General features: G+C 37.9%; 1 protein-coding gene across 1 annotated transcript in view; it reads right to left on the minus strand.

The window, feature by feature from the left end:
* The window catches only part of DNAH14 (dynein axonemal heavy chain 14), a 342,385-nt gene that overhangs the window by 226,192 nt on the left and 90,946 nt on the right, over positions 1-25,247 (minus strand). The window contains 6 exon segments of the mRNA XM_056107024.1: positions 3,107-3,293; positions 4,028-4,096; positions 5,632-5,777; positions 15,175-15,228; positions 16,522-16,753; positions 24,321-24,574. Of these exon segments, the coding sequence (XP_055962999.1) occupies positions 3,107-3,293; positions 4,028-4,096; positions 5,632-5,777; positions 15,175-15,228; positions 16,522-16,753; positions 24,321-24,574 (942 nt within the window).

Raw genomic sequence — 25,247 nt, forward strand, 5'->3', positions numbered from 1 at the left:
ACACATTACCCACCCAGACTCTTATTCAGATTTGAAGTAATAATACACAACTTCACAGATAAAGAACAATTCAGGCACTTCATAGAAACAAAGCCAATATTACAAGAAGAAATAAATGGGTTACTTTAAGATAAGACAAGCCCCACAAGTACACCAAGTTCCTACATAAAGACAAATCTCCACCACAATAATCTCTCCCAATGTCAATGGACTAAATGTACCATTCAAGAGGAACAGAGTGACAGGATGGATTAGAAAATTGAACCCGACATTCTGCTCCTTGCAAGAAACACATCTGAACAATCAAAGAAAGCACAGGCTCTAAGTCAAGCATAGGCTCTAAGTCAAAAATTGCTGGAAAACAATTTTCCAAGCAAACAATCCCCTCAAAAAATCCAGGGTGGCCATAGTATCAGACATGGTATCAAACGACATAGACTTCAGGCTGAAGAAGATTAAAAGAGACAGTGAAGAACATTTCTTAATGATCAAGGAATAGTACACCTGGAAGAACTCATACTCCTAAATGTATATGCACCTAATGAGGGAACCAACAAAATGCTTAAAACAACTATGAATACACTTGGAGAAAGACACTGATAGCAAGACAGCAGTATTTGGAGACTTCAACAACTATTTTTCAACCTTTGAATAGATCAACCAGACTAAAGTTCAGCAAGGAAATACTTTATTTGAGGGAATAAATGGAAGAGAAGTTCTATCTATCTATCTATCTATCTATCTATCTATCTATGAACACCTTTGTAACTCTGAATCTCATGGTGATTCAATTAAAAATAATAAATTTAATAAAATAAAAAGTAACAAGTATTAAAGGTTAAAAACTATCAATATTCTAATTAATTTCCTCTGAAAAATTTTAAGAATTTAAAGAGATTAAGTGTAAGAATATTAAAAAGCAGAGCACCTTGGTGAAAATATAGTTATCCAAAACATTATGGACCACACACACACTGATGTGTGTTGGCATATCCTAGGACAAAAACATTCAAAGTATAGCACTCGGATCAGTATTATCAGAAACATTTGAGAGTTTCCTAGAAACTAGGCTCATATATGGAACAGGACAGTGCCTTCCCTACCAAAGCAGTGGCAGCTGTTCCCATACCCCAAAGCCTCCACCATGCCTCTGGCCGGACTCTACCACCTCAGGACTGAGCTCCATAGAGAACCTAATCTGCCGAAAATTCAGGTATACTTATTTTCCCTCTAAAAACTCCAGGCCTTCTCAGAGTCGAAATGGACTGCCTCCCCCACACCTCCCCATACTTTTAGATGCCTGGGCAGCCACACCCATACCCCAAAGTGCTGCCATACTTCAGCTGAACTGGCCCATTGAATAGTCTGGGTTTTCTGGAGGAATGTATCCAAACTCTAAAACACTGACATCCCAGTAGTAGCACACCAAACTGGTGAGAATGTAACATAGAAGTCAACCAATCTCAACCAACAAAAGCATTATGGAAGACTTAATTTGCAACAACAGCTTAGTAAACCCTTTAACGTTAACAAGGACTTAATGTTCCCATGGTGAGATACAATTGTCACAAATTTTTTTCTACAGAAATATTTTTGGTCATTCCGTTAGCCATTTAGTGATAACAAGCAGTATAAAATAAATTGTTGTTGGCTTGCTGTGGGGGCGGGCTTGAGAGGTGGTTGGGAAAATGGAAACAATGGTGGAGGAAAGGTGACAGTGGTGGGAGTGATGTTGGAATACTGAATGCCTGGAAATGCCTGGAACAAATCATTATGAAGAACTCTGTAAGCCTCAATATTTAAATGAAGTGGGGAAAAATAAATATTTTCTAAAAGAAGAGAAAAAAATAATCCCGTCTAGTTAATGAGTAAGTTGGTGGGAAGGCCCAGAAATTGGTGAAAAGTTAATATTGAAGTTCGTTCTGTGATTGCCTCACAAATCCAAACTACTAAAGCTGAAAAAGACAGCTTTTCTGTCAGGTATTTACTGCATTTTTACCTTTTGAATGAAACTTACTGTTTAATTATTCAAATAATTTTCTACAATAAATGACTGAATTGTTTTTTATTAAGTATAAATTAAAAGGAATGACATTTATGTTGATGGTCTCCTTTGTTTAATAATAATTTGAAAATTAAATAATATGAAAATTTATATACCTAACTTTTGTGCCAACTTGGGGTAGTCAAATATTTGCCCAAGTTTAGTACAGTCTCCTGAGTAACCAGGACAATAATGCAAACACATTCTACTCTTCTTTTTGAGATTAAATGTTCTTCCCACCTCTTTGTTTTATATTTCATTGAAAAACTCAGTTTTTGATTTTTGACCTAAATATATTCCTCCAAATTATTTTGATGAAAGTAAGAACTTTAGAATTAATGCTCTTTCTCATAGAGGGAAGGTGGTCTAGAATTTAAAAATAATGGATGCTTGATTTCCTTCTTCAGATCTTAAAAGATGCTTGAAAACTTTACCAATTTTAAGTATTGCCTTTTATTTAAGTTGGCACACAGAGTTCATGTATTAATAATAATTCTAGTTTCATTATTTTTCCAGGATCAGTTATTTACAATGGACCAGTACAGTAAAATGTTATATAAAATTTTATAAAATCACAGGCTGGAGAAATTATATAGGAGTTAAGGAATATGCCTTGCATGTGGCTGACCCCAATAAGATTCCAGGTATCACAAGTTCTTCTGAGCATCTCCTGGTGTAGGCCTAGAGGTTCCTGATAACTACTGGGCATGACTCTGGAGGTCCTTCCCAACAAAAAATATTGCCAGGTTTTATTGTCAAAGACTCTCCAGAAGGGGCCAGAGGCTTCTTGGGTACAACTTGGGAATCTATCCCCCACCCCAAATTTTATAGAATAATTTATTTTTAAAATTTAATTTGTTTGGATCACACTGGTAATGCTCAGGGGTTATTCCTGTGTCTGCAATCGATAATTACTCTTGGCGGTGAAAAGGAGACCTTATAGGATGTCAGGATTGAACCCTGGGTGGGTTGCATGCAAGAAAAATAAATGCCTTACCAGCTATACTCTCTCTCTCCAGATCCCATAGAATCATATCTATTTTGAGAAAAGTAGTTCATTACCTGTTGTGGAATTTGTTTGCTAGCCAATTCATAAATGTTTATTAGCTTTTCAGAGAGTGATTTTGCAGATTTAAAACCAACTGAAAATAGTGCTACTTCAACAATCATTTCAGAATGTGGTGCCATCAATGACACTGGGCGAAATAGAAATATTAAGTTATCTGGAAGTTCTCTTCTATCATTGCATCTAAGATGATAAAGAAAACAAAGAAACATAAAACACCACTTTTACATGAGCAACCACACAACATTATTCTTCCCAAATAATACATTTCCTCTTGAGCTTAATCTGAACACAGTGTTTTGTCATTTTGGGGGGCATACTCAGAAATGCTCAAAGGGAAACTCCTGACTCTGATTTAGGGTGAATTCCGGCAGAGGTTGGGGAACCATTTATGCTGGCAGGGATCAAACTGGTGTTGACTGGTTAAGGCAAAACATCTAATCTCTGAACTCTCTCCAGTTCTCTGAGCACAATGTTATAAGATGGATTCTACTTTCATTTCATATAGCTCCCTCATTTATACTATTTTCTTATAGTTTCTTTCCCCCAATTCACCTCACACCAGTTTCTCTGATTCCCAGGGCCATCATAATATGCCACCAACAAATATTTAGTTGGTATACTGAGCACCCCCCACCTTTCTGTCACCATCACAGTTTCATTCCACCTACTCCTCCCTGTCTCTCCCTTGATAATTAACAATTCTGACTTTCTTTTTGGTTGTTCATAAAGTGAGAGTGTTCCTTGTCAAAAGCTTAAGAGGAAATCATGGATAAGTGCAGAATTATAGGTTTCTGTAAACAATGTGGGTAGAGGAAAGATGGCGGAAGGTCAGTGATAAAGATATCTCTCTATGGGTAAGATTTGGCAAGATTTTATTCCATGTCTATGAACACCACATATTAGAGGACACTTACTCAGAATTTATGGTGATAAATATTGCACAGGACATATTGATACGAATTTCATTTCCTTCCAATACAAACCTATAAGACATTATTATAATAATATTATTAAAATAACTTTTTTCTAGGTAATCATGTTAAAACTACAAGTTCGGGAACTATAGTAAGGCAATGCTATATTTAAATAAAAGTAGAATAGGTGAGAGGAAACAACATGAGGGGAAAGAAGAGGCTTATTTCAAATCAAAGTTGTTAGTCCTTTTAGTATTTAGATATTTTGATCATGTTTGAAGATGCCCAGGTTTTGGCAGGACTGAGGCTGGTAGGTGCCCATCTGAATAAAAAGACTTAGGGAAAAATTCCTTGGCATAGGACTCTTCAGGGTGGTGCCATAGTGGAATGCAAAATGGGTGCAGCACAAACTTATTTATTGTATTAGCATGGAACAAAGTCTGTCTCCTAATTCCAGCTAAACAGCTTTGGTAATACTTTGAAACAGAGTTCATAATGGCATGTGTAATGGTTGTACTGTTGGTACCAGAGATAGAGACAATGGAGAGAAATCCTCTAGTGATCTCATGGGCAGCTGATACCAAGTAGGGTCATCAAAACAGAAAAGGAAGAAAAATAGAGACAAAACCAGAGCACTCTCTGGGTACAATTGAGGAGAAGTTTGCAGGGACTGAGATGTGATAAAGAACAGGAAAACTGTGGGTTACTGTCATATCCCTTTACCCTGCCCATCATCTTCTAGTCATAATAGATTTAAGAATTTGAACACAAGGGACTGGAGTGATAGCAAAGTGGGTCGGGCATTTGCCTTGCACGCGGCCAACCTGGGTTCGATTCCTAGCATCCCATATGGTCCCCTGAGCACCGCCAGGGATAATTCCTGAGTGCAGAGTCAGGAGTAACCCCTGTGCATCATCAGGTGTGACCCAAAAAGAAAAAAAAAGAATTTGAACACAATTCTTTAATAAAGAGAGCAGTCAATATCTATTAGCTTTAATTAGAAATATTAAATTGCAATAGAAAATTTAAACCTTAAAAATTCAATAATTCCCTTAAAGTAAATCATGCATTCGTAAATTTATCTGAAGAGGGAAAAAATGTCAAGTTAGTAAATGCTTGAATTAGTAAACAATGTTATCTCTAATATATGTTTTGTTATTATAAGATTTTTAAATTAAAGTATTTTAATTTGGATTAATAGGAAAAGAGGAGTGCCATGTGTGTAAACCAGTCAGTATCTTTTTAAAAGAGACATAGAATTAAAATGAAAAAAAATGGGTTTTTCAATAAAATATAAAACAAAGAGGTAGGAAGAACATTTAATCTCAAAAAACAGTAGAATATGTTTGCATCATTGTCCTGGTAACTCAGGACACAAATATTTGACTACCCCAAGTTGGCACGAAAGTTAGGTATATAAATATACACAATTTTTGCTAAGCAAAGAAAACTTTCAAGATAAGTGTCATTCCTTTTGTTTTATACTTATTAACAAACAAAACAAAATAGAATTCAATCACTTATTGTAAAAAATTATTGTATAATTAAACAGTTTGCATTTCAATTTTTGAATTTCATTCAAAAGGTATAAATGTAGTAAATACCTGACAGAAAAGCTGTCTTTTGCAGCTTTAATAGTTTGGATTTGTGAGGCGATCACAGAAAGAACTTCAATATTAATATTTTCAAATTCATCAAAGCAACACCATGCTCCTGACTGAACTAGTCCAAAGAAGAATTTTCCCATTATCTTAAAAAAATGATGATTGAAATTATTACAAAGGTGAACACTTTCACTAGGATATTTGCTTGTGCATGTTCTTTCAATTTTACCCAAACCAAAGAGATGCTGTTTCCATACCTTCTTCTCAGGCTTTTTTGTTAGGCTGAAAACTTGTATAAGTCACCTACCTAGTCTGCCTATCTCTCCTAATAGCCTAGGCAAATTCTGATACTCCCCAGAACCACCGTTTACATCCTCCTAACAATAGCTCTCCTCTGGCAACCATTTTCTCACAGAAACCTTCACTGTCATAAAGAGTCATTACATACCCATGCAAATAGTATGGGTGAGGTCATGGGAGCATGAGACAGGATAGAGAAGGGCAAACAACGTTGAGGTTACTCAGCAGCAAGGGTCCAAGCCAGGTAACAGTACTAATTTATGTAGGTTTTTTTTTCTTTAAAAAATCACTGTATATAAAGGAAACTTATCAGACATAGATGGTAAGTTTCTTTTATATACAGAATTTGATTTATTTATATCACTGTATCACTGTCATTCAGTTATTCATCGATTTGCTTGAACAGGCACCAGTAACATCTGCATTTGTCCCAGCCCTGAGATTTTAGCAGTCTCTCCTTTCTCATCCTTCCCAACAGTGCCACATTGGAGGTTCTTTCAGGGTCAGGGGATTGAGACACATTATTGTTACTATTTTTGGCATATCAAATACGCCACGGGAGCTTTCCAGGCTCTGCTGTGTGGGCAGGATACTCTCGGTAGCTTGCCGGGTTCTCTGAGAAGGAGAACTAGACTATAAGAGGTCGCGAGGACACATATGCTTCCGGGAGTTTTGTTTTATAGTCTCTGCATCTTGGCCATTGATGGAGTTTCAGGGCACTGGGGACAGTTTGTGGGTGTAACCGCCTAGCTACTGGAAAATGGGGCATCTGGGTGGAGAAAGTCCAGTCCCAATCTGAGCAGGCTTGGAGATCTCAGCCCCAGCACCTGCTCATCTGGGTTGCTCTGCCTGTTCCTTCATGGGTGAGGCTTGTTCGAGCGTGTGGAGAGTGGCTTTGAGCATGGTTGTGGTTGGGTACCAGAGGTCTTTGGCTGCTGGGGCTCTGCTTGGGGTGGGGAGGGAAACTCAACCCACCAATTTTTGAATTTATTTATACAGGTTAAAAATCATATGGCAATCAGGGGCCGGAACGATAGCACAGCAGGTAGAGCGTTTGTCTTGCACGTGGCCGACCCGGGTTCAATCCCTGGTATCCCATATGGTCCCCCAAGCACCGCCAGGAGTAATTCCTGAGTGCAGAGCCAGGAGTGACCCCTGAGCATTGCTGAGTGTGACCCCAAAAGGCAAAAAAATCATATGGCAATCAACCATTGCAATTTGCTTTTATCGATTTATTTTATGGTAACACCATTTGACATTCCTCTAAGTTTTGTTGGAGCAAGTAATTTGAAATAAATTTGTTATATACCTGAAAAGGGGGCAGACTGGTGGGTGTAAGGGAACCTGGAAACATTGGTGGAGAGATGGGGTACTGGTGATGGGATTGGCACTGGAATATTGTATGCCTGAAATAATTATTTTATGAGCAGTTTTGCTCATAATAACAACACTATCTTAATAAAACATTTATTATTATTATTGTTTTTTGGGTCATACCTGGTGATGCACAGGGGTTACTCCTGGCTCTGAACTCAGGAATTATCCCTGGCGGTGCTCAGGGGACCATATGGGATGCTGGGAATCAAACCCAGGTCAGCCGCATACAAGGCAAACGCCCTACCCACTGTGCTATTGCTCCAGCCCCCAATAAAACATTTTAAAGTAAAACAAAAACATCACTGGAGTTTGAGGACATCCTGCAAGGTATCCAACCACCTGGGGGTGGTGGGACCCAAGGAGGGTGGGAGGCAAGCATAGGTCAATCTCAGCTGATGACTGTGTGAACTCCGGATCATTGTATGATGATGACACTTTATGATCAAGTCTTGGCACCATGATCAAGTCTTGATCAAGACCCATTGGGGAAGGAAAATGAGAGGAAATAGGGAAGAAACAAAGACAGTAGGGGGTGTACCCTGTTAGAACCCCACTTTCTATGCTTGTGAGAGTGTCTTTGCTACTTTCTCTTTCTCTTAAGATGTTTCAGCTGGCACTGCAATTTGTGTTAAACCACATTCAAGTGTGAGCCACTGGTGGCATGTGTCAGTAGCAATGTGTTAAATAAACACTTCAATTCCAGCAGGGTGTTTGCTTCCTTTAAGTTCTTAAATAACATCCTGCTTAAAACATGTCCTGCTTTCTGTGATATCTTTCTTGAGAGTACACAAGAATCGAACAGAATAGGGGGAGCTATGTGTTCCCATACTTTGGACCCCTTGAGCTTTATCAATATGACATTCTTTCAAGGGTAGATGAAAGTAGAGTGTATGAAGGAAGCAGCTCCTTTTCCTGGATCAGACTAAGCCTTAGGTTCATCATAGATTTCAGGTAAGCAGTGATATTGAGTTCTTCAACCCAGACCTGGTTGAAGATCTGTGAAAGACTACAAAATCTAGACGGAAATACACTGATTTGTAGATAGTAGTGAAATGAGAGAAAACTTAGTCAGGCCCAACAGAGCATCTATGGACTGAGAATAGGTTAAACAATGGCTAAACGAAACACAAAGTGTGTGCTAGGTTTTGTAGAGAGAGAAGGAAGAGCAGATGAGAGAGACCCTCTACTCAGAAGGATACAGAAGTTGATTCTTTACCCAAGAAAACCCAATATATTATTAGAAGGGCAGTCAACCTGGCTGTAATCAACACAGCGGAAACCTAGTTGTCAACTAAAAGTCCAAGGCTGACTGTGCCTAACTGTTCTCAGGACTCCTGGATCTGGTTCAGAGATCACTTCTGGTAGTGTTCATATGATTCTCCGATTCAAAGCAGCACAAGTACTGGTAGAAGGAGGTATCTCTGAGAACAGCTATTCTCTGGATAATTTGGAAATAGGCTCAGGCCAGGAGTCATCTTTTGCATTCAGCTGGGAGAAAAAGTGAGAGTAGATGGAGTCTGGAGTTGCCCCACCTATGGGAAACTGCCATCGAGGATCAAATGGACAAGTACCAAGCAACTGTATCCAAACAAAGCAGTTCCACCAACTATACAAATGAGTGCCAATGGTGGTGAAATCAATAAATTAAAGAGATAATGTGCACCCAGGTCCAGAGGGCTGTATATCCCATCAAGATGTATAAAAGTTTCTGCAACTGAGACTAGAGGGCCTGTCTGCTCCTCTTTTGCTGACAAAGATTCCTCCAGGTAATGCTCAGGTGAAGAGAGAGGTCCAGCAGTCTATTTATCACCAGTCACCAGATGCCAGATGCCAGAGATTCCAGCCTTTCTGAAAATTCTGTCAAAGCAGTGAAGAAGTTCCAGACTCCTGACTGAGAGATCTGTGGAATGTCAGAAGACCTGCTACCCAGACTGGCTGACGAAACTATGGTACATCTACACAATGGAATACTGCGCAGTTGTTAGGACAGATAAAGTCATGAAATTTGCTCATAAGTGGATGGTCATGAAGAGTATTATGCTAAGTGAAATGAGTCAGAAAGACAGGGACAGACATAGGACTGCACTTTTATGTGGAATATAAAATACCATACTATGAGATTAACATACAAAGGCAGTAGAGACAGGAAAATTGCTCCATGGTTGGAAGCCTGCCTTATGAGCTGGGGGAGAAGGCAGCTTGGGGAGAAGGCAGCTGGGATAGAGAAAGGATCACTAAGTCAATGGTAGTTGGAGGGATAGCTTGGGATAGGAAAATGTGTGCTGAAAGTAGAAAAAGGACCAGACATGATGGTCTCTCAGTATCTGTATTGCAAACCTTAATGCTCAAAAATAGAGAGAGAATAAGAAGGAAATTGTCTGCCATAGAGGTAGGGGGTGGGGTGGGGTAGGGGTGGCAGGAGAGATATCGGGGACATTTGTGGTGGAAAATGTACACTGGTGGAGGGATGGGTGTTCGATCATGGTATGACTGAAACTCAATCATGAAAGCTTTGTAACTGTATCTTGGCGAATCATTAAATTTTTTTTTTTTTTAAAGGAAGACTGTCTACCCTAATGGAGCAGCTCCGGGCCAACCAGCAGTGTTTAACATCAGCTGCTTCTGTTGCTCTTACTGCAACAACAAGTTCAATCAAGGAACTTAGGCATCTTTGCGTGGACGCATCTATTGCAAGCCTCAATTCAATCCATTCTTTAAGTCTAAAGGCAACTAGCACGAGGTCCTGGGCCACGGCCTAGCAGAGTGAGGGAGCTGGAAAAAGTCCAAGGCACCAGTGGTTCAGAGAAGCGTGAGGCTGTAGGGAAGAGCCTGGGAAAGAGCAGAGGGTGAGCGGGGAAGCAGGGAAGCGCATGTCTTTGAGATGGAGAGAGAAAAGCTTCTAGAAAACAGAGCAAATGTAGATGAAGATGATAGCCACCATCTCAAAGTGCAACCGCTCATAGAAACCAAGGCTTCCCAGATGACACTTCCAGTAAAGAATTCACTACTCTAAATCCACCTTCCCAAGAGGAGGTTCTGGGAGGGTGAAGGTAAAGAGCTGCCTAGAGCAGAGCATATAAAAGAGAAATCACTACTAAGATGAGGAGGAGGAGGAGGAATGGTGAATTGTCTTGGTGCTGGGCCTTGAATTTGTATTAGTGTAAATGAGTCACTGCCCTTAATCAGAGTAACTCATGGAAACAGGCATTTTATCAGGAACTGTAATTTATGTTGAAGTATCTGTGGGAGACACATCCCACCTGCAAACAAATCCTGTACTACAATTCAGGTGAACCAATTTCAAATGCTAGGAACAAAACATATTACTTAAATTCTCTGTCTCAGTGATAATATATGTTAAGTGCTTTAGACTTTGTAAGGGGGGGGGGATTATTCCAACTCCAACTCCAGATTCCACTGCATTTCAAAAAGACAGTATGAAAGTGGCCGGATACACTATAAGTTAAGTTGTGGAATTAAGGAACAGAAGGTAGGGACTCAAGAGTTCCAAACATTGTAACTGAATGCACTTTAGTATAAAAGGCATTGTTTGCTTATTCGTAAATGAATATCAATATGATTATTTAGTATCCATTCATTAAGAGATTAAATATCTAGTCTTTAAAATTTTGGAGGGCTAATTTTCTATGAAATACTTAAGGGGAATCTGTTGCTGTTTATCATATTCTTTAAACCACATCCTTAACTGGATTACTGAAATATATCCTTTTTGTAGCACCTTTGGTACTACACTCTCCTAAATAAGCCAAAATAAATAAATTTGGTACCCACTCTCCTAAATAAATAAATAAATAAATAAGCCAAAATAAATAAATTTGGTACCCACTCTCCTAAATAAGCCAAGCCTACCCCGAGTGATTCCCATCCATCTCCTCACTCTGGTGATCTCTAGACTTCTTTGATTTCGTAGAAGCTGCAACGTTTTCTTAAAAAAGATTTTTTTATACTGCTGTTTGCCAGACTGTAGTGAGAGCAAAGTAGGAATAACAGGAACAAAACATCTACAGGCTCACAGCCCCAAATCTGGATTTGGTTTCTTATATTCCCTTTCTCAGACACTTGTGAGCTTTGAAATTTATTGGCTTTTTAATGGCAACCAGTATTCCCAAAGTGCAACTAAACCAGTTATAGGCCAGGTGGGTCAGAGGCAGGATCACTGTCACTGTCCTGTCACTGTCCTCCTGTTGTTCATCGATTTGCTTGAGCGGGCCCAGTAACACTGTGAGACTTGTTACTGTGTTTGGCATATTGAATACATCAGGGGGAGTTTGCCAGGCTTTGCTGTGAGGCAAGATAATCTCGGTAGTTTTCCTGGGCTCTCCGAGAGGGGCGGAGGAAGCCCTTGGATGTGTCCTCCTGGCTTTGGGCTTTTTTAAAAAAAATTTCATTTTATTGTAAGTTAAATGCTTTATTGAATATAACTGTCTCACAACAAAAAATCATAAATCATCCTGTTATTCATCGATTGCCTCGAGCAGGCCCCAGTAACGTCTCCTTCATCCTAGCCCTGAGATTATATTCAAGGCTCTTTAGGAGAATGAGATCCATCTCATTCCTACTTTGGACAAACTGGCAGGCTACCGAATATAGCCTGCCCACACGGCAGAGTCTGGCAAACTCCCCGTGGCGTACCCAATATGCCAAATACCAGTAACAATGATGGGTCTCATTCTCATAACTATCTCAGAATAAGAAAAAGTGTAAAAGAGCCAAATATTTTACATCTCTACAAATATGATTTCGAATGTGTTATGTACAAATTATCAAATGTACTCAAATTTATAATGTTTCAAATCCCTAAAACATTAAGTGAACCAGGGCAGGATATGGCCGAGGCTGGCCGAGCCAGTTCGATTCCTCCGCCCATCTCGGAGAGCCCAGCAAGCTACTGAGAGTATCTCACAAGCGCAGCAAAGCCTGGCAAGCTACCCGTGGTGTATTCAATATGCCAAACACAGTAACAATAAGTCTCAAAATGGAGACGTTACTGGGCCTGCTCGAGCAAATCGATGACTAACAGGAGGACAGTGACAGTGTCAGTTAGGTGTTTTAATTTTCATATCATGGCACTGTGATTTATAAAGTTGTTCATAACAGAATTTGAGGCATACAATATTCCCACACCCGTCGCACCACTGCTGTCAACTTCCTATCACCAATGTTCCCAAATTCTCCCCCCACAACCCCCAGCCTGCCTTGCTGACAGGCACATTTTTCAGGGAAATTAGAAAGGATAGATATTGGATGATTTCACTACACTATTTTTTTTTCTTTTCCTGGTTTTGCAATAATATCAAAGGAATGGTACTTGGGAGAAACTTGTCTTTTTTTTTCTCATTTTATTAAAAAAAAATCACCAAGCCTGAAGTTTTATTAAAAAAAAGTATCACCAAATCTGAAATGTGTGGTTTCCTGAAAATTCCAACGGTAGGCATTGGCACCTATACAGCACAGATCAAGTGGTCTCAGGTGCAGCTTGATGCAAGACTCACCGAGGCTGACAGAACTTTAATTTTGACTTTCAAAATAGTACTTCAAGATATTATTTATATGGGGGACAAAGTTGTTTGCTTTTCTCTCAGTTTTGCTCAATGCTTAAGAGTTTTTCTCACCTCACCCTCATCTCAGCCCTGCTGGGCTTTACTGGAAGGCAGTTTCCAGTAGATAAGAGACTATTTGTTAGAGTGTCTTAATAACACCTCAAAATCTTATCTATATTTATTGTATTTTAATGTGCTAAAGGAGCACACAAAAAGCAAAAATCTCAGAGATTATGTGTTTTAGAACTGCAAATAAAATGACAGCAACAAATTGTAAAACATTTGGACTAAGTATGCGAAACAAAATAAATTGGAGTGTTTTGAGACAGTAAAATGTGTGACATGTACTTGGAATTTTAATAAGTATTGCTAAATGTCATATGACTTAGATAATTTGCCATCAAAATAAACTGACATAAAACTGCAATCATCTATATAAACTCTCATTCAAATTGCTGCAGGCAGGGAAATATGGAGCTTTGGAATTGGGGGTTGGGAAGGACACCATTTCCAAGTGAAACCAGCCCAAAGGCATCATGGCCTATGAAATACAGGATCCATGTGAGGATCCCAGAAAACCTTTGAGAGACAGAATTCCAGTCCTAGATCACTGGCTGGATCCCGTGTGCAAGGCAAACTTCCTACCCACTGTGCTATCGCTCCAGCCACTGTGACCCCCTGTGAGGATAGATTCCAACAGTGGAACAAAGAAAATCCAATATTAAATAAATAAATTTAAAATATTAAAGAAAACCATAAATAGTTCTAAGCTTGCCCCCTGGATAACGGACAGCCTAGAAACAGACTTATTGATTGGGTTGAAGGAGTGAAGTTTGAGAAAAACCTTATACAAACTAATTTTGCAGAGCAAAGGTACCCACTTCCCCATTCTGGGGTTTATCCACACCTTTACCTGAGATGTGCAATCCCTTTCTTTTACTTAGAGTGTGACATTCACACTCTATCTTGGGGATTTGTCCACTTCTCAACTTGGGACATGTACACTGCTCTCTCCACTGTGGAGCTGTCCACTCTGGAGAGTATAACTCTTATTCCCTTCATTTATAGATCCCAATTAATTTATCTTCACTATTGGTTTCTTTCCTAAAACTCTTTTTGTTGAGGGCAGGCAATGTATCAGTCTGTGCAAAAAGTTCAGGGCTGCATTTTTTTTTTCCCAACAAAGAGAAAATCCCTCCCTTCAGCTCATGGAGGCGGTGGTGCTCTTAGAAACTGGGTGATGGGGATTAATACCCATGTCTTGAATATCAAGTGGAACTCAGGCTATTTGATGACTGGTGGTGTTGGTAATGTACAAGTGTCTATACCACAAAGGGTGCTCATAGCAGGTTTTATTAGTCTTTTTTTTTTTTTGCTTTTTGATTTTTTGGGTCACACCCGGCTATGCACAGGGGTTACTCCTGGATCATACACTCAGGAATTACTCCTGGTAGTACTCGGGGGACCATATGGAATGCTGAGAATCAAACCTGGATTGGCTTCATGCAAGGCAAATGCCCTACCTGCTATCCTATCGCTCCAGACCCCAGGTTTTATTAGTCTTAACCCTCTTGCATACCTCCTGGCTGACTAAGGTGGTAAATATGAAGACAGCAGGGCCCTCTCAAGACCACTGCCTCTCTTTTCCTCATTTCATGTATGACACCAGCAGCAATATCATTAGAGCCTCATTTCTTCTTAATGATTATACTTTCAGTAAATAAAGGTATAGGACTAAAATTTATAAATTAAATTCATAAAGCAGTACTCAACTATCTTATTTGTATATTCATGTCCTGTATCAGACTTTTTAGGGGAAATTCTACCCATCAAAAGTCTGGTAATCACTGTAGTAAGATATATAAAAATAAAAGTCAATTGCACAATGTTTTAAGTTTCTATAATATTCCAAATTTCTATTTTGTTGATTTAGCATTATATTTATTAGTAGTCAATGATAATAGCGAACAAATTTCTTATCCTTTCATTCTTCAATTAATGACTTCTTTTATGTATACAATGTTTTCATATGTGTTTATTTATATGTGTATATATATATGTGTAATGGGCTGGAGCGATAGCACAGCGGGTAGGGCGTTCGCCTTACAAGCAGCCAACATGGCCGACCCGAGTTCGATTCCTCCACCCCTCTCGGAGAGCCCGGCAAGCTACCGAGAGTATTCGATATGCCAGACACAGTAACAACAAAGTCTCCAATGGAGACGTTACTGGGCCCTCTCGAGCAAATCGACGATCAACGGGAGGGCCTTTACCTTTTTTACCTTTTATAATGAATAAGCCTTACCTTATAATCTAAATTCTCAAAGCAGTTGAAGACCACACAATGTTTTCCTAGGGACTGGGAAACAAAAACGTTATTTTAGTATATTTCTTAAATATGAGAAGCTTTTAAAACTCTTACAGAAATATTATGTCCTTGGGCTGGAGCGATAGCACAGCAGTAGGGCGTTTGCCTTACAAGCGTCCAACATGGCCAACCCGAGTTCGATTCCTCTGCCCCTCTCAGAGAGCCCAGCAAGCTACCAAGAGTATCTCGCCCGCATGGCAGAGCCTGGCAAGCTACCCGTGACATATTTGATATGCCAAACACAGCAACAAGTCTCACGATGGAGATGTTACTGGGCCCGCTCAAGCAAATCGATGAACAATGGGAGGACCATGACATTATGTCTTTATATTGCTACAGTTTTCTTTTAAAGAATAAATTAAAAAGAATAAATTATAAAGAATAAATTACATACCCAATTAAAAAATTCACAAAACTAAATATAAATACTATGTGTTCATTCAGTTAATTATAGTTCATGGAATACAAAGGTTATGCTTTTAAATACATTAGCAAAATTAAATCAATCAAAACCCCTTCATATATATGTGGCCATGTTTTATGGGGGTTCTTCTGGGTTTGTCTGGCATATCGAATACTCTCGGTAGCTTGCCGGGCTCTCCAAGAGGCGCGGAGGAATCGAACTCGGGTCGACCATGTTGGCTGCGTGCAAGGCAGACGCCCTACCCACTGTGCTATCGCTCCAGCCCTTTAATAGCGGCCAACATGGCCGACCCGAGTTCGATTCCTTCGCCCCTCTCGGAGAGCCCGGCAAGCTACCGAGAGTATTCGATATGCCAGACACAGTAACAACAAAGTTTCCAATGGAGACGTTACTGGGCCCGCTCGAGCAAATCGACGATCAACGGGAGGGCCTTTACCTTTACCTTTAGCAAAATTAAAAAATATATAACATTCAAGTGATATCAAAAAGTACACTAGTTTTCACACACAAACTTTCATATACACATATAAGCAATGTTAATAATCACAAAGACAGAGCAGAAGTTTGTGTGTGGATTCAAATTCACTGAGTAATCCTAGAAGAATAAAAGATTTTGTACAGGGTACAAAATTGTCATTATCTATCATTTGGCTAAAATTGCAATTCCCAGTAAACACAAAGCTTGCTGACTGATATATGTTGCCAAGTTCTAGCACACAACAGATTTTCAAAAATCAATCAACTGCACAAAGTAATGAATGAGCTAAATTGTTAAATCTTATGAACATTTAATAGTAGGAATGGTCAAAATTTGATTCCATTGAAGGAAGTTTTTTATTCTGGATAGAGAAACAACTTACTTTTGCTAGATCTTTGACACTCTCAGTTTTCCCGGTACCAGCTGGACCAGCAACACAACCTGCTAGATTTAAGCGCAATGCTGCAGTAAGAGTTAGCCAGCATCTGTCGGTGAGAGGTGTAATAACTAATCTTGGGGAGCAACCCAAGTACTCATAGCCATAAGTAAAGCTGGCATCTCCTTGTGATACATAACACAACTTTTGTTTTTCATTCCATTTATATTGCAAATATCTGGAAACAATATTTTAAAAGCATGTTATCTGAGCAAAATTATTTCTAAATTTCCTTCACTAGAAAAAATAATACAGATTAAAACAGAATGTTGATTAAAATGTGAAATCAAACGTTAAAGTCAAATGAAACTTATATGCAAAGGAAAGTCCATGTGATTCACAGAAGATTTATCAAATGATATTCTATGAGTCAGAAGAGCATGGAGGGTTACAGTATAAAAACTCAATGAAAACACCTCACCAAAAACATTCTATTCTAGATTATTATTCAGATCTAAAGGAATAACACAGAGCTTCAGGAACAGACAACAGTTTAGGGAATTCATGAGACAAGTCTTACAAGAAGTATTAAAGGAACTTTAAAGGCAAGGCAAACTCTCCAGCACTTGGCATTGATTGAGTATAGCATTCACTCATAGCACTTAATCTCTTATTCTCTACTAGATTAAGAAATGTTTGTTTACTCCTTTCCTGGGAAGGGGTTGTGTGCATTTGCAATAATGAATTACCATTTTATTTATATTGAATATTATATGTAGAATCAGGTATTTTTACATCTATAGAGATAATTTTAAAATTACTTTACTGATTTACAATATCTATAATATATTTCTCAGCAAAATACAATATTTCCTTTCTTAGGATAAAATACAGTTGCTTTTACTTCTATTGACCTATTCAGATTCTCTCCTTATATTTTCCTTAATTCTCTTCACTCTTACTAAAAATTACTTTCGCAGGATTTATCTACTTTATGTAAATATTAAAATGCATTAGCACAGGGTTATTCATAATATTAATTTTATTATGGTTTTTGGCCACACATGGCAGTATTCAGGCCTTACTCCTGGCTCTCTGCTCCAGAATCACTCCTGGAAGGGCTCAGGAGACTATATGGGGTGCCTGGGATTGGGCCTGTGTTGGTCATGTGCAAGGCAAGCACCCTACATACTATGCTATCTATCTAGCCCCCATAATATTAATTTTTTAATTGTATAGACCTAAAAATATACTTTGATTTTTTTGATTTATCATTAATTTACAGTTTTGTGTAATTCTATAAGATAAGTTATATTTACCTGTATGTGTAGGTGCCACTACTCCACAAATAAAAAAAAACCAGAAAGATCTATCTTAAATACAAGATAAAAAATAAACATAGTAAGTAATAGTCAAAGTAATCAGAACTGAAGTTTTTTGTCTACAGAGCCGAGCTTACATGGCGGGGAGGGGATCAAATGGAAGGGTCCTTGGGATATTTGGTGGAGGAAAGTGGATGATGATAGGGTGTGTTAGAATGTTATAGTCATGAGAAGTACAATTAACTGTATTATGAATCTCAGTACCTCAATAAAAATGGTTTTAGAACATAAAATCAAATGGAAAAGGAGTGATTGATAACTCATCAATGACTCTACTAGACAAATGCTAGAACCTCGAAGACTATAAACATTTGAGCACTCATCTTCCTGAGGAAAACAGCCTTGCTGAATCATGCTGCTTGGGCGTGATGTTGGCGTAATAGAGGATTTGTATGGCAATCATTTCATTGAATTTATTATGGCTTCCAATAAGATTATTGTCTCAGATGTTGCTCACTATAACTAGGATCTTTACTATCAGGGTAGATGTGATTTAAGTTTAAAAATTGTGCTTTGTCCCACAACACCCAATAAGAGAGAGAGAACAAAAGGGAATACCCTACCACAGAAGCAGGGTGGGATGGGGGGGATGGGGAGGATACTGGGATCCGTGGTGGTGGGAAATGGGCACTGGTGGAGGGATGGGTATTTGATCATTGTATAATTGAAACCCAAGCACAAAAATGTGTAAGTCTGCAACTGTACCTCATGATGTCTCACTATTAAAGATTTAAAAAAAATTGTGCTTTGTTTCAGGGGATCTTGAAGTACTGGTGAAGGGATTGGTGTAGGTGCCCTGCAATTATGAACCAGCTTCAATGGTAGTATAAACTATGAGATCTGAATGAAATATGAATTTATAAATTCTTTCAAAGAAAACAAAAATTTCAGAAAAACCTATGAAAATGACATCATGACATTCAATTGATAAAGATTTTCAAAACAATATATAGAAATATTAAAAGAAAACATTTGTCATCTTCAACTAGACCCTCATATGAATTCTTGATTTTATTTTTATCTCACCAGTGTTGCCTTATGAGGAAAAAGCATCTTTATACATGCAATATTTTATTTGATTTTGAATTACAAATGGATGAAGGTACACTAACTTTTCAGAAATTAAAGTGAACAAGTTTTTAAAAAATTGACCTCCTTATTATCTTTTTAATAATTACATACTTTACTTTTCAGTTGAATACAATGATACATAGCATTGTATAAGTCTAATATATACAAAATGTTGATTTGATGCATTTACATATTGCAACGGGCTGGAGCGATAGCACAGCGGTTAGGGCGTTCGCCTTACACGCGGCCAACATGGCCGACCCGAGTTCGATTCCTCCGCCCCTCTCGGAGAGCCCGGCAAGCTACCGAGAGTATTCGATATGCCAGACACAGTAACAACAAAGTCTCCAATGGAGACGTTACTGGGCCCGCTCGAGCAAATCGACGATCAACGGGAGGGCCTTTACCTTTTACCTTTACATATTGCAACATGAGCGGCAATTGCGTTTATCATGTCACATAATAGGCTGGCACTGGCTTTCACCTTTGTGTTTCTTCTCTAAGTTCATTTTCAATGTATGTTACCATGTGCTATTTTGTGCATTTTAAATATCCTTATAACTTTTTTTAATCCCTTCTGTAACAATGAGATACGGTATAAGAAAGTATAAAAACGGAGTCAATTTTTAAAAATAAAATTTAAATTGAAAAATAGAAATGTTGAATTATAAGCCACTACCTTGCAAAGTCCTGATACCCTAACAAGAGAAATAACTGTTGAACAAAATGATTTTCCGAAAATAGAACTCCATTTTAACAACGAGCACTTGTTTTGTGATACAAGTGTCAAATATTTTTAGCATCAGAAAGTTTTAGCTTTCCAGAGTTTTAGTGTTTAACATCTTTCCTGTAGAACAGAGATTCCAAGATTTTCTTGGTTTACAGAATTTTTGGCACCTAACCAATTTTTTTATGAGCACCCTAGGCCAAAAGAAGTAGTTAATAGTTCCATTCCTTAATTTTTAGCTATGAAGCAACAAAGTAATTTCAACTTAGTAACTGTTAAAAAAATAGTCCTTTCACAGTTTTTAAAGATCTTTAAGTGTTCTGTGAATTCCCTATGGCACCTTGAAGGCACATTGGTACACAATTTAGAATTTGTGACTCTAGAATCATAGATACAGGTATAGTATGCATCATTAAATATGAGTGTGGGTATGTGTTGCATTAAGTACATTTCTAAAAGTGTAATTCTGTCTTTCACCATGCACATGCCTCCTTTGTACTAATTAACCTACTTCCTTACCCTTTTTCTTCCTGTAATCACTAGCCTTATATTCCAAGAGTTCATTTTTATTTAGTTCTCTGCTTGTTTTCTCTATATACCTCACGTGAGTGAAATCATAGTGTTTGTTTTACTAAGTATAATACCATTTAGTCTTATTTCATTGAATGCAGTGCCCTCTAGGACACTGCATTGTTGCAAATGGCATATTCATCCTTTAATGTTTTTTTGGTTTGGGGGCCACACATGTAGTACTCAGGGCTTAACTCCTGACTCTGCATTCAGGGATCCCTTCCGGCTCAGGGGACCATATGTGGTGCATCTATCAAAACTGGGTTGGCTGTTTACATTCTACCCACAGTACTAGCCCCAAGATTATATAGCTAAATAGTATCCTCTTAAAGCTAAATAGTATTCTATTGTGTACACTTCTAGCTTCTTTATCCATTCATTAGTCAATAGGACCTCAATTCATTTTCATTTCTTAGCTATTGTTTATAATAATTCAATTAACATGTGTATACTTATAGGGTGTGTGTGTGTCTGCTTTGTGTATTAGGGATTATATAGTATTTTATTTTCAGTTTTCTGAGATGTATCTATACTATACTGCATGATTTCAGGTCTTTGTTTTACTAATTTCCAAGTCTTTAAACTATTTACAGTGTTTTTGAAATTTTCTCCTTCCTTGTTTCTTTCCTATATATGTGCTTTCATTTTTATTTTTAAAGAGACAATATAATGCAATATTGGTATCTGAAGTTCTATAAGATAATATTTCATAAACAGGATATATTTCTTTTCTATTTAGAAAGTAATTTTTGCTCTACATAATTATCAAATTAAAAATGTTCAGATAAAATATACTGTCTACCAAATACATCAGCTTCTTTCTGCTCCCATTTACTTAAAGTTTAGATAACCATAGTCTATTTAAAAAGTTTGTCTTTCTTTGTTTGAATATTACTACACCACCTCTGCTTTACTGATGACATCATTCTAATAACACCAAACATTAGCAAAGCGGCACAAATGCTGGCCGACTTCGACCATGCGTGTGGAAAGGTCAGACTACAGCTGAATCTCATGAAGACAATGTTTATGGGAAACGGTCTCATTTCGAACGTTCCATTCACTCTCAATGGGACGAACATCTTCGAATGCAACAGTTATGTGTACCTAGGTCGAGAAGTCAACACGACAAATGACCTGGCACCTGAGTTGTGCAGGAGAAAGAAAGCAGCTTGGAATGCCTTCAAGAGTGTCAAAGATATAGCTAAGAGCATGAAGAACCTCGGGCTCTGGGCACATCTCTTAGATTCCACTGTTCTTCCTGCATTAACATTATGCCTGGGCCCTATGAAAACAGGATGAGAACGCTATTCGGGTCTTCCAAAGAGGAATTAAAAGAGCTATGCTTGGAGTATCACGCTTCACTCAAATGAGAGAAAGAATCCGGAGTTCCGACCTCTGTTGACTGTCAAAAATCAGAAATGCTGTCTCATTTGCCAAGGCATCAAAAATCAGATGGGCTGGACACGTAATGAGATTTAGAGAAGACCACTGGACTAGAGCCATTACCGACTGGATTCCACAGGATGTCAAAAGACCGCGTGGCCACCCACCTACAAGATGGTCAGACTTCTTCGTCAAGACCCTGAACAATCGATTTGAGGCTCTTCGTGTTCCTAGAATGAGCAGACGCCATTGGGCTACACTAGCATGCAACAGGGACGAATGGAGACGTTACTGGCGCCCACTCAAGCAACTCGATGAGTAATGGGATGTCAAGTGATCAAGTGATGTCAAGTGATCAAGTGAAACAAAAAAGTTTAAGCTAACTATTTATTTATTTATTGTAGAAATATTTTATATAATTTCCAGTATTTCTACAGGGAATATGTATATTATAGAAATAAAGGCAAACAATTCAGTGAATTCAGAGAAATAATTTTCCCTACCCACCCAACTGGAAGGCCTCAGGTTTGCTTGGTTTCTATGAGGTGTGTGTCCTTAGGCTACACATGACTTACTATGCCCAGTACTAACTCTGACATCTGGGTCTGTGCAGCTGCCTTGGGGCCTGTTGAGTCAGATTCCATTTTGCCTCTGAGCTGTCTTGCTGAGTTTTTCAGGTGGAGAATAAGCCTGACTAAAATTCCAGAGGGTGGTGGTGTGGGGACAAAGGGCAGGGGTGGAAGTGCTTGATGGATGATGGTGGAGGATTAAGGTCATTCTACTTGTAAATATGTGTGATAACATTGTATCTCTATACCATATGAACAAATATTTACATTTTGGTCAACCAATGTTACCCAGGATTTACTTTTTTAAATAGAGAACAGTAACGAAAAACAAAAATGCTAAACCAAACTCCCCAGTGCCTTGAGCATGTGAAACATATCTTAAGCCTGCCTTTGGTGGTAGACTAGATCATGATTTCTGTTCTTGGATAAGCATTTTTTAAAAATTATATTATAGCCTGATGATACCTTGGTTAACACTCATTCTTGGAAGATGAGCTTTCCACGGAAGTAAATTTCAAAGCAGTAGAGAGAGAAACCATAAAGCATCAAGCTTACATTTCAATTCTACTGCTGAAGTTCCAACAAGTTCCTTAAACTCCCTATGTATGTGCTCATTAGATGACCTCTGTTACCACTTATCACTTGGAAAAAACATGGAGCGTCTCCATTTTGTGCCACCTGTCCTAGAAGATAGGCAATCTAAAACCCTCCTCCCACTCTCTGTCTGGCTTTGACCCCAGAAGGCCAAAAAATCTTGCTAATGGCCCTGGCCAGGGTTTGACAAGTTATTTTCAGGTCTTGAAAATACCACAGACATACTTTGGAATGAATCTTTGCACCTTTTCCCAGGGAACATTTATACCTCTGTCTGCTTGTAGAATGTAAAGTTTATCTTCGGTTCAGTCAACAGGAACTGTCAGAGGAAGTGAAGAGGCAAGAGTTCCCCATTATATACTCCAGTTTCCTGAAAGTATGTCTTTGTTCATGTCACATAGTCACTATCTGTTTAATGATTCAGAATCTTTGTTAAAAACTCCCTCCTATTCAATTTATCCTCCAGGAACAGAATTAACATAAGTTAAGATTAACTTTGGCTTTGGAGACAAACACTAATCCTATTATCTGATACCAGAAGAGAATCTTTTGTTTTGTAGCATTTTCTGAGCTTTTCTTCACAGCATCTCAGATACCAGGCACACATGTTCAAGGTTGAGCCAAGTCTTTCAATGTGCAGATGTACAGCATTAGTGGCTTAGGTACAAGAGATGAAGGTTCCCATAGATAAACTGTCCCAGAGCATCATTGAATTAGTGACACACTTGCTAGTCATGCCTTGTTATTCTTGTACATCCATATTTCTTCCTAAATATTTTTTTGGTTTCATGAAAGCAATTCAGAGATGCCATTCCTTCCTATTCCTTCTGTTGTTTTCACTTCTGTGCTCTCTCCCACCTATACTTGCTCATACAAATACTTTATTTAAAAATTTACTTTTCTTGAGAATCAGAGACCTTATGCAAGCAGAATACTGTTTTTATCCTATTGATAGAGGAAACGTCATAAAAATATTTAAAAGTTTGAAATTTCACACTTATAAGTATCTTATATTGATCTCACTGAAGCTACTGGCTCTGTTTATTCTATCCCTTCATTTTTGTACATAAACTACTATATAGGAGCATATACAATAGACTTTTGTAAGAAAGAGGCACTACAGAGTTGGATAACTAGGTGGAAATGTTCTGTGATGTTCTCCCCAGGTTAGTCTGTTCTGGAATTTACAGGAAAAAGACTTGAAGTAGTTTCTCTCATTATCCACTTTCTGCTTTCTGGCTGAGGAATGAAAGGCAAAATACAACTATAAGAAGAGTGCACTTGGGTGAGGAGAATAAAGCAGTACAAGTGTAAGAAAAAACATAGTGGAACAGAAAAAAAGGAAAAACCATGAATATAATTTTCAAGCTGGTCTTCTTTGCTTAGAATTTATGTATCCTATATAATTAACAATCATGTCTGAATTTTTGGGTACTTGATCAATTTTTCTGTGGATTGGAAAGCAAGAAGTTATTTTCTATAAAATTATATTTTACATCTACTTACCTTGTCCATGTAAAATCATCTGCATTAGTGGTATTTTTAAGTAGCAGATCACTCACTATGTCTCTGCAGTGAACATAAATGGCAAGCAATGCACCTAGTACAGCTTTTGTGCGAGAGTTACTAACATCCAGTCCTACTAGCTCCACAATTACTTCCAGGCAATGAATTATATCAACATGAACTTTTCCCAACTCTCTCTTTGCTTGAGGATTTGCAAAGCTTCTGAGGCAATTATTATAAAATATTATCTGGCTCTGAAAAATTAAGAAATATGATAATTAAATCAAGTGTTATAAATTAAAATATGTTTCCATTTAGTATATGTGATGTTCATATGTGAGTGCACATATTCATAAATATCATTAAGTATATGTAATGTTTGTATAAAAGAGAACTTAAATGCTGGTATATATAATAAGAGTTTGAGATTAAATCTTGATTTTTTCTTACTAAGTATTATTTATTAATAAATGAAAATATATTTATCATCAATATTTATATTTTCTCAATCTTGTATTCTTAACCCATCATTACTAGGCTGTTATAATCTGGGGACAGTAATAATGTTAGAAAATAAGTACTATCTCCTCAGTTGAACTCAAAAGAAATATTTCCAGAATATGTTCTATAATTATAGTTTTCAGAAACTGCTAATATGGTTCATACCTTGATTCTCACTATTCTTATACTATTGAAAAGAGGTTACTGGATTGAGGTTAGATTGACCTTAACCTGTAAGTTCATTAGAGGGACTGTACAGGAGGCATATAAATTTCTGGATAATTAGGCTAATTGTTTTTCCACTCAATGAGATAGTATCTATTAAAAGGAAAGTATTGTAGGTGAAGGAGAACAATGAATTGATTGGTGGAGACACAGAATTTGAAGTGACTATAAAATAAATAAGTATAGCCATAAATAAATAAA

This window comes from Sorex fumeus, unplaced genomic scaffold (assembly GCF_029834395.1).
Source record: "Sorex fumeus unplaced genomic scaffold, SorFum_2.1 ptg000007l, whole genome shotgun sequence".
NCBI lineage: Eukaryota > Metazoa > Chordata > Mammalia > Eulipotyphla > Soricidae > Sorex > Sorex fumeus.